Source organism: Talpa occidentalis, unplaced genomic scaffold (assembly GCF_014898055.3).
Source record: "Talpa occidentalis isolate TD23 unplaced genomic scaffold, MPIMG_talOcc4v2.1 talOcc4.3, whole genome shotgun sequence".
Taxonomy (NCBI): domain Eukaryota; kingdom Metazoa; phylum Chordata; class Mammalia; order Eulipotyphla; family Talpidae; genus Talpa; species Talpa occidentalis.
The window spans coordinates 35,171,411-35,185,443 of NW_023603184.1; the positions used below are offsets into that span (position 1 = coordinate 35,171,411).

A 14,033-nucleotide genomic window follows, 5' to 3' on the forward strand; every position below is an offset into this window, starting at 1 on the left:
GTGGAACTCAATTGTGGGCTCATTTAATGTCACCTCTGTTCTAGTTATTTCACCTAGTACTTATGTAGAACTCAACCATCTCAGCTCTGTTACATAATAGTTATCACTCACACTGCTCATGTAGAAGTCAATTCTGAGTTCAAGTGCTGTGGTTCTGTCTAGTTATTACACATGGTGTTCATGTAGAACTCAATTATGAGCTCAATTTAGATTAGCTCTGTTCTCCTTATTATGCAAGCTGTTCAGCCAGTCCTTTATTACTCAGCATTTTTGGTTATTAGCACTGATTTTATTATCATAAAAATGCTATTTACATTCCTCCTTTTTGGCATCGTCTCTGGGTTGCCTGTTTATGATGAAGGAAACTAATAATTTTTGCCTTTCCCTTTCTAGAAAATCCGTGTTTTTTTAAACAATCATGTGCATGACTTAATACATTCAAAGCGATAACTTTTTTTTCTTATAACATTGACAAAATCCCAGCTTGTTATTGGATTTTGTATTTTATTTCTAAAGATTTGGAAGCTGGGCAATGCTTTTAACTTTTATCTGGACTTTTAAAATTGTATGTTATGTGTATTTTGTGGCAGCCAGACATACCTACTGTATATGAAGAGCTTATTTCTGCCATTTATCTAGCTGTGTTTAGATTTTTGTAAGCTGAGGCCAGGAGGGTGCCTGTTAGGAATAAATGATAGCATGCAGACATGGTAGTAGCCTATGCTTAGTATATGGTGGCATTTGTAATGTTAACTATTATCAATGATAATATGAGAACAATGGGATCAACTGGGCTGTTTTTTCATTAGAATCGCTTGAACAACTTGTAAAGTTGGCTGTATTATAGTCCCAAATCCATGATATTTTAAAATAGAACAATGTTTTTACATGACTCAATCAAATAATAATGTACTTCAGATTCCCTCCTTGTGAATAAAAAAGCTGAACTTCTGAAATGAGAAAACTAAACTGATTATGTAGAAAAGAAAACCATCATACTAATTCTCAGTAATTGAATCAGTTTCTTTTCTAATACTTTTGAATTCTAAAATGTATACATGAAAATACAGATATTATAGAGTGCAGTTTTATTTCACAATTTCTTTTTTTTTTTTTTGAGGCATGTTTTTTATTTATTTATTTGTTTGTTTGTTTGTTTTGTTTATACAAGCACTGGGTACAGTCAGAAGCGCCGGAGGGTGAGAGAATTCACCAGAACCAGAGCGGAGAGCAGAGCAGGCAGAAGGACCGAAGGACACTGCTGAGGGGAGCAGCGGGCGGCAGGAGAGGTCTGCGCGCCATGTGGGACCCTCCTCTGGTGGCCGGGGAGCAGATCGAACCGGCACCGCAGAGGCCGCGGGCAGCTTCGCAACCCAGCGCTCAACCGCTGCGCCACTGGGGAGGCCCTATTTCACAATTTCTTAAGCAAAGCCACTATTCCTCTGAGCAGTTGACTCCAGAGTGAATGTTGCCAAGAATGGGAGGCAGAATTATACTCTATAATGTGGTACCTTCCCAAGTTTGGAAGAGTGTAGTAAAAAATTTTAGTTTCACTGATACTAAGGTGCTTTAAATACTTACACTTCCCAAACACTTAAAAGTGGAACAACACTCTCTAGTACAAAAGGAAAATTATGTACTAGAAGATATTTTTTATGTGTCACAAGTATATTGGAAATGCTTTTTGGGTAGTCAGCAAAAACATCTGATTAAACACTACTTCCTGATTTTCTTGGGGGAAATGTGGATAGAACATAAATGTAAATTTTTTTTAAAGATTTATTTATTCATGCATGCAAGAACTGGGGTACAGGCCATGTGCTGGAGGGTGAGAGGAATCACCAGAGACAGAGCAGTGAACAGAACAGGCAGATCTACACAATGCTGAGGGGAACAGCGGGCAAGACAGGAGAGGTCTGCCATGCTATGTGGGTATCCCCCCAGCCGGCTGGGATAGAACCCATGCTGCAGAGGCTGCGGACAGCTTCACAGCGTGGTGCTCAACCGCCTGCACCACCAGGGAGGCCCTATAGATGTAAATTTAATGAAGACCGTAGAATTTTTTTCAACACATATTTACAGTTAAAATCCACATGTAAATTATATTACGTCTATAATATATTCAGATGTATGTTTTAAAATGATGTTTACTATTTTAGGATCACAAAGGTAATAAAGTGGGTATTTACATTCATTTAACATTCTTAATGTTTAAGAATGCATTCGATGGGCCTCCCCCGTGGCGCAGCGGTAGAGCGCTGGGTTGCAAAGCTGCCCGCGGCCTCTGCGGCGCTGGTTCGATCCCCAGCTGCTCCCCGGCCACCGGAGGAGGGTCCCACATGGCGCGCAGACCTCTCCTGCCGCCCGCTGCTCCCCTCAGCAGTGTACTTCAGTCCTTCTGCCTGCTCTACTCCCCGCTCTGGCTCTGGTGAATTCTCTCACTCTCCCGCGCTTCTGACTGTACCCAGTGCTTGTATAAACAAAACAAACAAATAAATAAAACATGCCTCTATAAAAAAAAAAAAAAAAAAAAAGAATGCATTCGAGAACTGATGCTATATGTAATGTTTCTAAAACTCACATTTGACTCATGAGCCACAGAGTTAGTATCTACAGTTCATTTAATATAATTGTACCTCATGTACTTGTCACCTCATGATCTCTCAGTTTGTATTCTTTCCTGGAATATAAAAAAAGGTGAATTTTGTGTGGGGAAATAATGATATTAAATAGGAGAGGAAAAGAGTGAAAATTGAAAAAGCAATCACCTGTGATGTATGAATACAGACAAAAGCCATTCTATTGTATCAACTCAAGACGAAAAGCTTATTTAATTCTAATTAACTTGTCCAGGTCTTCCAGAACTCACTGAGATAGGGGATGCACTGTCCTTTCAGCTGAATGCCTGTAGGGTTTAATATGAACTCTGGCTTTGTTCTTGAATGGAGATAGATTGTCCTTATAATATTCTTTAGTAAGAATATCACAGTAAGTTCAAAGAACTTATCAGCAAATTTCAGTGTATATTGACAGAAGCAAATGCTTTTCAGTAGATCTTGTATCATTTTTATCTGTGGATTTCTGAATAGTAATCGTGTTTCTGGAATTAACTATTCTGTTCTGAAGACTCAAAGACTTGATATACCAATGCACGTGACTTGTGACATTATATTTGAAGTTTTACAACTTACTCATAAAGGGAACTAGTAAAGTGTTCGTTTTATATTATTGCTATTTTAAGATTTTGGTAGCAGTTTACTTATGATAAATTCATAAAATCCATTTGGTTACTTTCAGTAATTTTCAAATGTTGGGGATATCTACAAGGTACCTTTGTAACAGTGTGAGCCCAAGGGAAGGGGCAGTTCCAGGTTCCCTGCCCCACCTAAGGAAGCATAGAGCTGAGCAGGGATAGCAGAGGAAGCTGGAGAGGAGACAGGGGAAGGAAGGAAGGAAGGAAAATGGGGCTCAAGAAGGAGACATGGCGGAGGCACATGGAGCAGAGAGACATGAGAAGAAACTGCATGGGCTTCTTGGTCTTGGACTGGTTGAAATAGATGTGGGTGAGAGACCCAAGGGGAGGTTAACAATGGCAGCTTTTGTCTTGATTTTGATTTTCCTCTTTCCTTGCAGACTTCTTTGGCCCCTTCTCCTTTCCTATGGGTCCTCCCCCACCAGACAGTGCTTTAGACTTGTGCATGCTTTGGGCCTTATTGGCCCTGCTTTGGGCCAACCCTGTTTGGCTGGACATTTACCCATGAGGATATGGGTAATTTTAGGTCCTTGGTTTTGAAACTTTATTCTTTGTCGTTTCTATATTGCACGCTAATTTTATGAATGTTCTTTTCCATTAAAGGTCTTATGCTCTAGAGTATGTTTTGTCTTGATGCAGCAGATGGCAGAACTTGTTTAAAGAGGGTAGGTTCAGGAGTTCTGGGTTACCCCCACCACCACCACCACCACCACCTATAACACAACCAGTATCATACAGTGTTGGGCAGCTTCTCCAAGCATTTCTCTGCCACAGTTTTGGCCCAGCCTCTGGTGAGATGCCTTCTTAAAAACAGTTTTCTCTGGCATCCTGGAAGTTGTATTTCTTGTACATTCTGCTGGCACATTATCACAGTAACCTCTCTCCTATTCAGTGCATGATCTTACTCCATCTCTAACAAGACCTTGATTTCCACCTGGGCAGCTTATTCCTAGAGGTAATGGCTACTCCTTGCATCTGCTATCCGTGTATTATTTAGGGTTTTCTTTACTTACTAGCCAAACCCTTGATTTGAGATTCCAACTCTGTGTTGACATTTATTTACATTAAACGTTCCTTTTTCAAATTATTATATGGTTTATCTTTTCTGACGGTATGCAGAATGATACATTGGGGGGAATGAAGTATCTAAGAAATTATTATGAGCAGTGAATTTAGTAAAGTTTCCCAGTAAAATAGAAATGAATCTTGATAATGTAGTATTGAATTATAAGTGCATTCTAAAATACTTTTGAAATAGAAGGGGTATCCTTTAAAAAAAATTAATTATGACCCAGGGCTGAACCTTCAAATGACTTCAGCCAAATCTAACATTCCAGTTATCTGTGCTTTATGGAAACCACCTTAAACAGAGTAGCATAAAACAGTAAGTATTTTATCATCCTTGTAGGTTCTGTGGGTACGGAATGCAAGCAAAGTGTAGAGGACATGACTTGCTTCTACTCTACGATGTCTCAGCCTTGTTTCAGAGCTAGAGCTGAGGCTGATCCAATGGCTGAGACTGGGATCTGTGAGTCTGATCCTGGCTGGTGTGGGTAGCACGATCCAAGGCTGGTGTCTGCCAGGACTGCTGACCTGGGCACCCAGCTGTGGCCTCTGCATGTGGCTTAGACTTCTCATTGCATGGCAGGGTTTTTACTGGGAATTTCTCAGAGGGAGCAATGAGGGAACAGGCATTGTAAGAAAAACAGGTGACGTTCAATAGTTTTTTCTGGTCTGGATTTCTGCCACCTACTTCCTATTGTTTATAAGCAAACCACCAAGGTTATCTTATATTTAAGGAAGAAATGAAATAGATTTAACTTCTCAATGGAAGATTTTTTATGTTATGAGAACATGTGGGATGGAAAATATTGTCATTTTTTCAGTTGGTCTACTGAGAGAGATGTTTCATGGGGTAAAAAGGCACTATAGTTGCCAGTATTTCTGTGAATTTATTTTTTCTTCCTGAAATGTCAAAAGACTTCATTTATTTAGTTCAAACAACCAAAAGGAAAGAGGAACAATCTATGAGACCTGTCCATTAATGCAGTGTAATTTATCAGTAGTCAATGCTTCTGTCTTGTTACAGGGATCACTGCTAAAAAAGAGGTGAGAGCAGATAGACCAATTCTGTCTTGTCAATGATAAGTATATACAAACAAATAAAAAAGCCCTTGCTATCAAACTCACTCTATCAAACAAAGATGATTCAATTCTTTAAGTTAAGAATCTCACACTTGGGTTTCCAAGTGTACTGGTATAAGTGATACTTTCCTTCCCTATCTACTATATCAACATGGATTAGGAGTGTCTCACAACCTTATCTACATGTTATTCTGGGGCCAGCATCCTACCATTGCTGATCTATTCTCTGGCATTGAAATAAAAGTGATTTTACCAACTCCCTCCACCCCTACCTCCCTACTCCACCTCCCCCAACAGTTCAAAAAATTAAATCATTTTTCTTGTGGGGAAACTTTAGAGCTCATTGGTATCATTTATACTGCAATAAGCCACAGGACTTACACTCCCATAAGTCATCAGAATTTACTTAATTGTTTAGAGAATTTTTCAATAATGTTGAGTGTTAATAAAACTGGTTGAGCTATTCCTCCTCGGGCTTGAATGCCAATTAATTTGTATTGGAAAAGACTTTGCAAAATGGCAAAATAATTCCAAATTCATTTGACAAAGAGGGTAATTTCACTAAGATATCCTCCCTTTTAATTGTCATCTCAATTTATTTAAAAAATTAGTAGTGAGGGTGAATAGAGAGACGGGATTAAAAGGGACTTTACAGACTGACAGGGTTCTAAACTCTTTCTGTGGCAAGTTTTTAAATTTTCATGCTTCATATGAAAATGTATAAATAGCAATGGTACTTGCTTCATAGGTTTGTTATGGCAATTAAATGAGGTAATATTTGTGAACTATTTACAATGCTATGCACATTGTATATGTATGTGCACAGCACTATGTATGTGCTGTACAAAATAGGTGAATTAGTTTGAATTTATGTCCTAGCAATTGAGAGACTTGGTATAATTGTAACTGAGGACTACGCTACTCCAAAGCCTGTCCAAATTCTGGAAGACCTCTTATAATAGTCTCACTTCCTGGACACATGCTCACCCAGACCAAGCACCCTGCCGAAGTTCCCTCTCAGCTCCTGGGTCCTAAGAGCATACACCATGGGGTTAAGGGCTGGGGGGATGATACTGTGTAGCACATTGAGGAGAACTGGGATCAAGGGAAACCTACTTCCTGCCAGATGGGTGACAGACACTACAATAATAGCTGTGTAGAAAAACAGAATGAGGATGACATGAGAACTACAGGTACTCAGGGCCTTTGATGTTGCTTCAGCAGAGTTCAGCTTCAGCACCGAACGAATAATCAGAGAATAGGAAGCAAAAACCAGAACTATGTCACCCCCACCCATGACCCAGCCTAAAACCAAATGGTAAAATTTATTAATGGTGATGCTGTCACAGGCCAGGCTGGTCACCCCCAAGTTGGAGCACAGGCAGTGGTCAATCTCATTCCTGGAACAGTAGTGTCTCTGGGCAGCCAGAACAGGTACCGGGAGGGTGAAGAGGCAGTTCCTGAGTATCACAGACAGGGTGACTTTGATCACAAAAGCCTGAGTGATGATGGAGGGGTACTGAAGAGGATAGCAGATGGCTACATATCGGTCCACAGCCATGCAGAGGAAGATGCCTGTCTCCATGTACATAAAAGTGTGGATGGCATAGATCTGAGCAAAGCACTCAGGGAGGCTGATGGCTTTGGCGTCAAACCACAGAATGGCCAACACCTTAGGAAGGATGGTGGTAGCTAGGCCAACGTCCACAACAGCCAGGATAGCAAGGAATTGATACATAGGCTGATGAAGTGTAGGCTCATTGTAGATGGTGATCAAGATGAGGAGATTGGCACCAAGAGCTAAGAGGTAGAGCAGAGCCAGGGGCAGAGAGAGCCAGTGCTGCCACTCGTGAATGCCTGGGAACCCCAGCAGGATGAACTCGGACACCTGAAAATTTGAGCCATTGGCTATGCTTAGGGGGGTATCCATAGCAGGGGATGTCTCCTTAGCATCTACCTGTGGATGAAGGAAGAAAAACAGGCTGGTAAGTTCCACCCAGGGACCTAGTGTGTATAGGTAAAAACACTCACTAATAGCTCAGCTCTTTTAACATAATGCATTCGCAAGCCCTTTGACATCCGGGGTAAAATTCAGATAACAATAGAAGGGCCAAAGAGATTCTAAGATATTCTTGTCTTCTTTTTATAATTAAATTTAGTTTCTTACATTGTTATTCATTTTTGGACAGCATTTCATTTCCCCCTCAGTGTGGTGCCTGCAGTTCCCCCACCACCGTGGCACCTGTGATCCATCACCACAGTCCCCGTGCTCTTCCCTCCCCTGTTCTGACCCTTCTCCCTCCCCAGGCTGCGTGCCTCTGATCTGTGGTCTGCTTGCAAGTTTTGTCTTTATTCTGACCCTTTGGTTTCTCTATATTCCACCTATATGGGAAACCATCTGATATTTATAATATAAGGATTCTTAGTGTGATTAAAATGAGGATTTTCTGCATTTTTTTGGTTGAAATTCTGGGAAAATGTTTTTATATACAGGACACATGGATACAAAGCAGAAGACGTATACATTATAAAAAAAACTATGATTTCAAGCGGTGAAGTTAGAGGACAGAAATATTGACCATACTCTTTGGAATCTCCAGGAAGAAATAAATAGCCACAATGAGAATCCTGACTATGTTTTTCTTTTTTTAAAAAAAATTAATTTATTTTCTTATATTGTTGTCAATGGTTGGGCATGATTTTCCTTTCAGTAGCGTCTGCAGTTGGTAAATAGTTTCTGATACAAACCCTGTCATTTAATCTTTACCAATAAAGTACGATTATTCACATACAAGGTAAGAGGTTGAATGTTTAGGTAAGAATCATATATTGAAAATGATATTAAGTGAGAAAGCTTCTACCCAATTTTACTCTTTTGCATTTAATTCCATCACTTTTTCCATTAAATCATAGTCAATAGCTCAGTGCCTTTCAGAAACACCATTTGTTTCCTCCTCTAATATAAAAGTCATATTAAGCACACAGATAATGCTGTATTTCTAAATAATCAAATATATTAATACAAGATAACGAGAAAAAATGATCAACTAAATTCCAACCACTGCCAGATTTTTGTGTGGTACAGGTTGGAAGTAGAGCAGGCATTTATTGCACACATTTGGCTTTTTCATTGAAGTAATTTTTTGGCTATTCTTAACCCTTTACTGCTTGGTCTTCCTCATTCTTACATTCTTGATTTTGTTTACTCTTGATCTGCTGTAGAATAATTTTTACTTATTGAGTGAAAAGGTGAATATGTGCAGTATGCTTTTAGATCCCTTTAATATCCAAAATTCTTTTTGTTATCTATCTGTAACAATACCTTGCATTCTCCATAATTTAGGAATTGATATTTCCTGACCCAAATTCTGCCTTTGTTTCTCTTGATGCCATTAATTGAAGGTCAAGATTCCATCCCTCATCATCAATGCAAAGAATAATGAAATGAGCCTCCCTGGTGACGCAAGGGGTTAAGCACCACACTATGAAGCAATCCACAGCCTCTGCAGCATAAGTTCGATCCCCGGCAAGGCAGGGAGCTACCCACATGGCGCAGCAGACCTCTCCTGTCTCGCCCGCTACTCCCCTCAGCAGTGTATTTCAGTCGGGCTGCCTGTTCTGTTCCCTGCTCTGTCTCTGGAGAATCCTCTCAACCCCCACACCTCTGGCCTGTACCCCAGCTCTTGTATGTATAAATAAATAAATCTTTTTTTAAAAAAGAATAATGCAATGAGTCTGGTGATTTGTTACACAGGCACAGAAAACCAATACTATTGGATATATTCCACACACCTCCATGTGTAAGATGACTCGCTTCTGCTGACACGACACAGAAGGCATTTAAACACAGTTTATTCTGACTCCAGAGTCTGTTCTTCTAGTGTCTCAGGAACTCTGATCATAGTAAAGGATGCCGAGCAGAGAGCTTTCCCCGGGCTCTTGGATGGGGTTTAAAAAGTGGGATAAGATCACCCTGAATATTAACTGAAGTTGCTGGGATGTTTCTGATTCACTAGTCTTTGCTTGGGGTTGTTCTATTATTTATTCACTGTCAATCTTAGAGTCTAGCTTCATTTCTCTCCCGTTTTCTAATCACAGAGTTTAGTCCCTAGAAAATCAAAGCACCTGAGAGAAGGGAGGTATTAAGAGGAAGAATGAAACAAGGATAGTTAACCATACCAGTCCAAGATAAGGCGGAGTCAAATTCAGAGATCAGGATAGAACTGCAGACGTGGTACACAGCTATCTCTCACCTCTCAGGAGGCAGGACTGCTTGCTACTTGAGGAAGGGCTAGAAGAGCTCTCAAGCTTTCAAATTTGTCTGTAGCTTCTTCTGCTCTCTCAGCTCTAGTGGCCAGTGTTCAGCTGTTGGTTCTGCAGCCTCCTGTCCTTGCTACCATTCCAGACGGGGTTTTTCTATAAATTGGATCCCTGAGCTGTCTGATTCGGGTGCTGCCCTCTAGTGTCTCCCAGCACCCCCTGGGTGTTTATCAGTTGCACTGGGAATAGGGCCCAAGCCTCTTAGTGGTTAACCAGGAAATGTCCTGGGGTCCACGCTGTCAGTCCTTGTCCCAGAACAGCTCACAGACGGGGGGCCATTCACTGCTCACGGGGCTTCAGGGACTTGTTCACACTGGTCTGATGAACAGTGTCCCTCAGTGAAGGAAGTCTTCAAGTCTCCCTATCTCAAAATGCATCTTTATTTCATACTCTTTCCTGAGATAGTCTCTATCTATTTACTGCTTCAGATGTGCTGTGAGCAACTTCTTTATTTTGCTTCCTCATCCTCATCACTTATATACTTACCTCATTGCAATTTAATTTTGTCTCAACTTCACTCTAGCTAATGACCTCAAATTGCCAATAATAATACTTTTTTTTTTATAATTTAATTTTACCTGAGATCTCTCTGGCATTTGTCTGTGTTGACTGGTTCCTTCTAGGACCACTTACTTCTCTTGTCTTTCATCACATTATATTTTCATGTTATTCCATGTAATTACACTGGAATAGAAGAGAACTATTGAATTAATATTCAGCTCAAGAATTTCATAATGGGAGATGTATTGTCTGATCATTCTATCTACAGTAGCGATCCCTGGGCTGATCAGACATTCTCTGCTTTGCCTCCATGACACATCTTGTGACACATTATCAAATCTTTTATCTGCTTTTCTTTTCTTTCCCACACACTAAACTGTGCTCTCTTTGAGAATGTCCTTTTTGTTAGTCTTGTTTACTCCACTATTCCCAGTACCTCAGCTAGTTCCTAGCACATATTAGGTATTTGATGAATATTTGTCAAATAGATGAATAAATATTCAGGAGAATGTGTTAGGGGGTATTCGAGAGGAATTTCAGAGTGTGATGCTGGTGTCACATGCAGTGACTTCTTGCCATTTTATGCTTAGTGCTTTTGTATTTCTAGTAATTTATGACTTAAAAATTCTGTCAGTACTCTTTAAGTAACAAACTCCCGTTTTCAGAAAATTAAAATAAAAATCCTATTATAATAGTATACAGAGATATAGCACATTACATGTCTTGATCAATATGTAAAATTCATATTTAATTCCACAAAAGATAGCTATGGTTTTAGAAATTTTTTCAGCTAGAATATTGTTTGTTGGGTTATATAATATAATATAATATAATATAATATAATATAATATAATATAATATAAAGCTCATCTTGCTAAAATTAAAATGTACAGAATGATAAATTGTCATTAAGCTATAGAGAAAAAAAGTCACAGATTTGTCAGGAAATCAGAAAAATTTGTTTCTTTAAAAGCGAGCATGGTCAGGGAAGTAAGCAGTTCTGGCCATTTTAACAATGTTAATTCTTCCAATTCAAGAGCAAGGGATATCTTTGTATTTTTTTATGCCTTCTGTTTCTTTTGACAATGTATAACAGTTTTCTTTGCTAGGTCCTTCACCTCCTTTGTTAGGTTTAGTCCTGGGTTTAATTCTTTTTATTGTAATGGTGAATGGCATTGTTTTCTTAATTTCTTTCTCTTCTAGCTTATTGCTTGAATATAGAAATGCAACCAGCTTCTGTAAATAGATTTTGTACCCTGCCATTTTATTATAGTAATTTATTATATCAATTAGTTTTTCAGTGGAGTTCTTAGGATTTTATATGTTTATTATCTTGCATATGCAAATAGCACTAGTTTTACTTCTCCTTTTCCAACTTGGCTACCTTTTATATCTTTCTCTTGCCTGATTGCTCTACAAGTTGATTTGGTAAGTCATTGTATTCCTGGTTTTCTTTAGTTATTTGCTCATGGTTTCCTTTAATTAATTGGAGTTATTTAACATAATTTCTTTTTTAAGTATTTTCATAGTAAGCCTCATTTCCCAGACTGTATCTAGTTTTTCCCTTGTGTATGCATTAAATTGTATTGTTTGTATAACTTACACATTTTTGTCTGAAACTATACACTTTGAATATTATAATGTGGCAAATGTCAGAAATCAGATCTTTTCTCTCATAAGATTTGTAGTAGTTCCTTGTTTTTGTTGCTATTGTTTGTTTAATTAGTTGTTCTGATCTAATTTTGTAAAATCAGTATTCTTTTTTATTTCTGTCCACTGCTGTCTGTTTGATTGGCTTAGGAGTCAGCTACTGATTCGTCATATATTTCTTAAAATTCCTAGAACTAAGAAAACCATGTGCCAGTCTCTGTAGATGGATTCTCTGTGTCAAAACATGTCATCACCATTCCACCAGGCAGTTGACAAGTCTGCCTTTAACATCACTTTTTGCTTGTGCAGAGTCTGAAAGCCAGTCAGAGGTGAGAGAGCAGGTACTTCTGTTGCAGAAATAATTCTAGCCTTTTACCCAGGCAGGAGAAGAACAAGCGGTACTTCAGGAATGGCAAAGTTGGGAGAAGCTTTATTACTCATGCATGAGGTACCAGACCTGGGTAGCCCCGTAAGGTCTGAGCACCTGTCTAGAGACAAAGGTTTGTGTTGTTTTTTTTTTTTTAATAAACAACCATCTTACATTGATAACATCGGTTAGCAGGCACAACCATTTGCTGCAAAATTCCTAGGCAAAGGGGGAAAGATACAGCCATTCGGGGAATGGCCTTTGAGAGAGAAATCAGCTTGGCCCACTGTCTGACCTTGTTAAAATGTAACCTCGTTTAGATAAGCTAAAACTTAGATGGAAAGCTCAGTAAGGAAAGATTTGTTAAGTAAGCAAACTTGTTATTTGCAACTGCATTGGATTATTTACTGTACCAGGCCTATGACCCTTTAGCAGGGAGCCGGAAGGATTTATTTGCTTAGCAGTTCCCTTCCACTTCTAAGGTCTTTTCTGAATTCACATCCAGTCTGTGGTATGCTTATTGCCCTCTCTGTGGGACCTTTACAGAACCTTATTCTCCATGTCATGTAATCACCAGACAAAGGAAGGACAGGCAGATAAGCACCATCCACTGCTCCACACACTGGAAATCACTGGGAAATCACTGGGATTTCCAGTCAGTGGGACCCTGCTCCTAAGGCCAGGGAAGATCTCTTGCAACTCTCTGGTCAAGATTGAAAAGAGGACACTGGTGAGGGCAGACAAGGAGTCAGTGTTTATTGATTAATAAATTGGCAAGGAAAGAGAGCTTGGGGTGACTTCTCTGAGCATGAGAGAGAGGCTTGGGGTGGTTGAAGGGTCTCTATAGATTTTAGGACTGGAGTTTGAGAATAAAGCAATTAAACTTTATTGGCTAAGAAAGCAAAAGAGCGGACTTGGTGAAAGTCCATTTGTTGTGGCTAGTTGTGAGCACACATCAGAGGCGGCTGGGGGTTGTGCAGGGCTCGTGACCATCTCCAAGGCGAGCATCTCCTGGAGGCCCTGTGCCCCAGCTCCGGCTGGTGTGACCCAGTCTGGTCTCAAGGTCTGTGACTCCCTTTTTCTTCAGGGTCTTTGAACTCCCCTTTTTCCCATAGCGCCCACTTGATAAGTTGTGGAAAGATAACTCAGGAATGCCTAGCCTGGGGAAATTAGTTAAAAAACAAAAAAGAAGAAACAACAGTGTGCCCATGAAATCTAAGACGGCAGATGTCAGGGCCTGGAAGCACCAGGTTTTAACCTTGTGTTCTCCAGTCTGTGGGGACAACAAAATTCTTGAAAAGATTTTGTCCTTGATCCCTGTCTTGTCCTTGTCCCTGTCCTGGGACCCTTCCTGTCTCAGTCTCACTGCTAAGGCTTCCCTCCCACACCTTTTGGTGTGTCTGTTCCCCTGACTGTCACTCCTGGTCGCTGGTAGCAGAAGCTAATGCAATTATCTTTAGATCTTTTTGACAAGTGCCTCCAGGTAACCTTTACACTATCTTGGAAGAGTTCTGAGTTTTGTGAAATAAAGATAAGCTCTTTGTTCTTGCCCTTCAATGAGCCCCCAGGCATGTACATATTCTCCCACAGTTCTTTGAAAATAAAGTCCTTTCTGTTCCTTCCAGCACCATGAACTCATACAGGGAAAATAAGATGAAGCAAAACAAGGGGTGGGGTGGGAATTTTATGGGGACTTTAACCAAGATGAAAATGCATATGATGGAGGATAAGAATAGAAAGACTGGAAAGGAGGTGCCCCAGGACCAGAATCTGACTCACAAAGAGGTGGGGGTCGAG

General features: G+C 39.9%; 1 protein-coding gene across 2 annotated transcripts; it reads right to left on the reverse strand.

Annotated features, from left to right (window-relative positions):
- Positions 1–5,669: 5,669 nt before the first annotated feature.
- LOC119255561 (olfactory receptor 688-like) lies at positions 5,670–9,809 on the reverse strand. 2 transcript variants are annotated; one of them, XM_037522803.2, is made up of 2 exons: positions 9,652–9,809; positions 5,670–7,355 (listed from the first exon to the last, which is right to left on the reverse strand). In XM_037522803.2, exon 2 carries the CDS (start codon positions 7,326–7,328, stop codon positions 6,363–6,365), a length of 966 nt encoding a protein of 321 aa, XP_037378700.1. In that variant the 5' UTR covers positions 7,329–7,355; positions 9,652–9,809; the 3' UTR covers positions 5,670–6,362. The 2 variants fall into 2 exon arrangements, with proteins under 2 accessions (XP_037378700.1, XP_037378699.1); XM_037522802.2 differs by having other exon boundaries at positions 9,578–9,809.
- Positions 9,810–14,033: the final 4,224 nt, after the last annotated feature.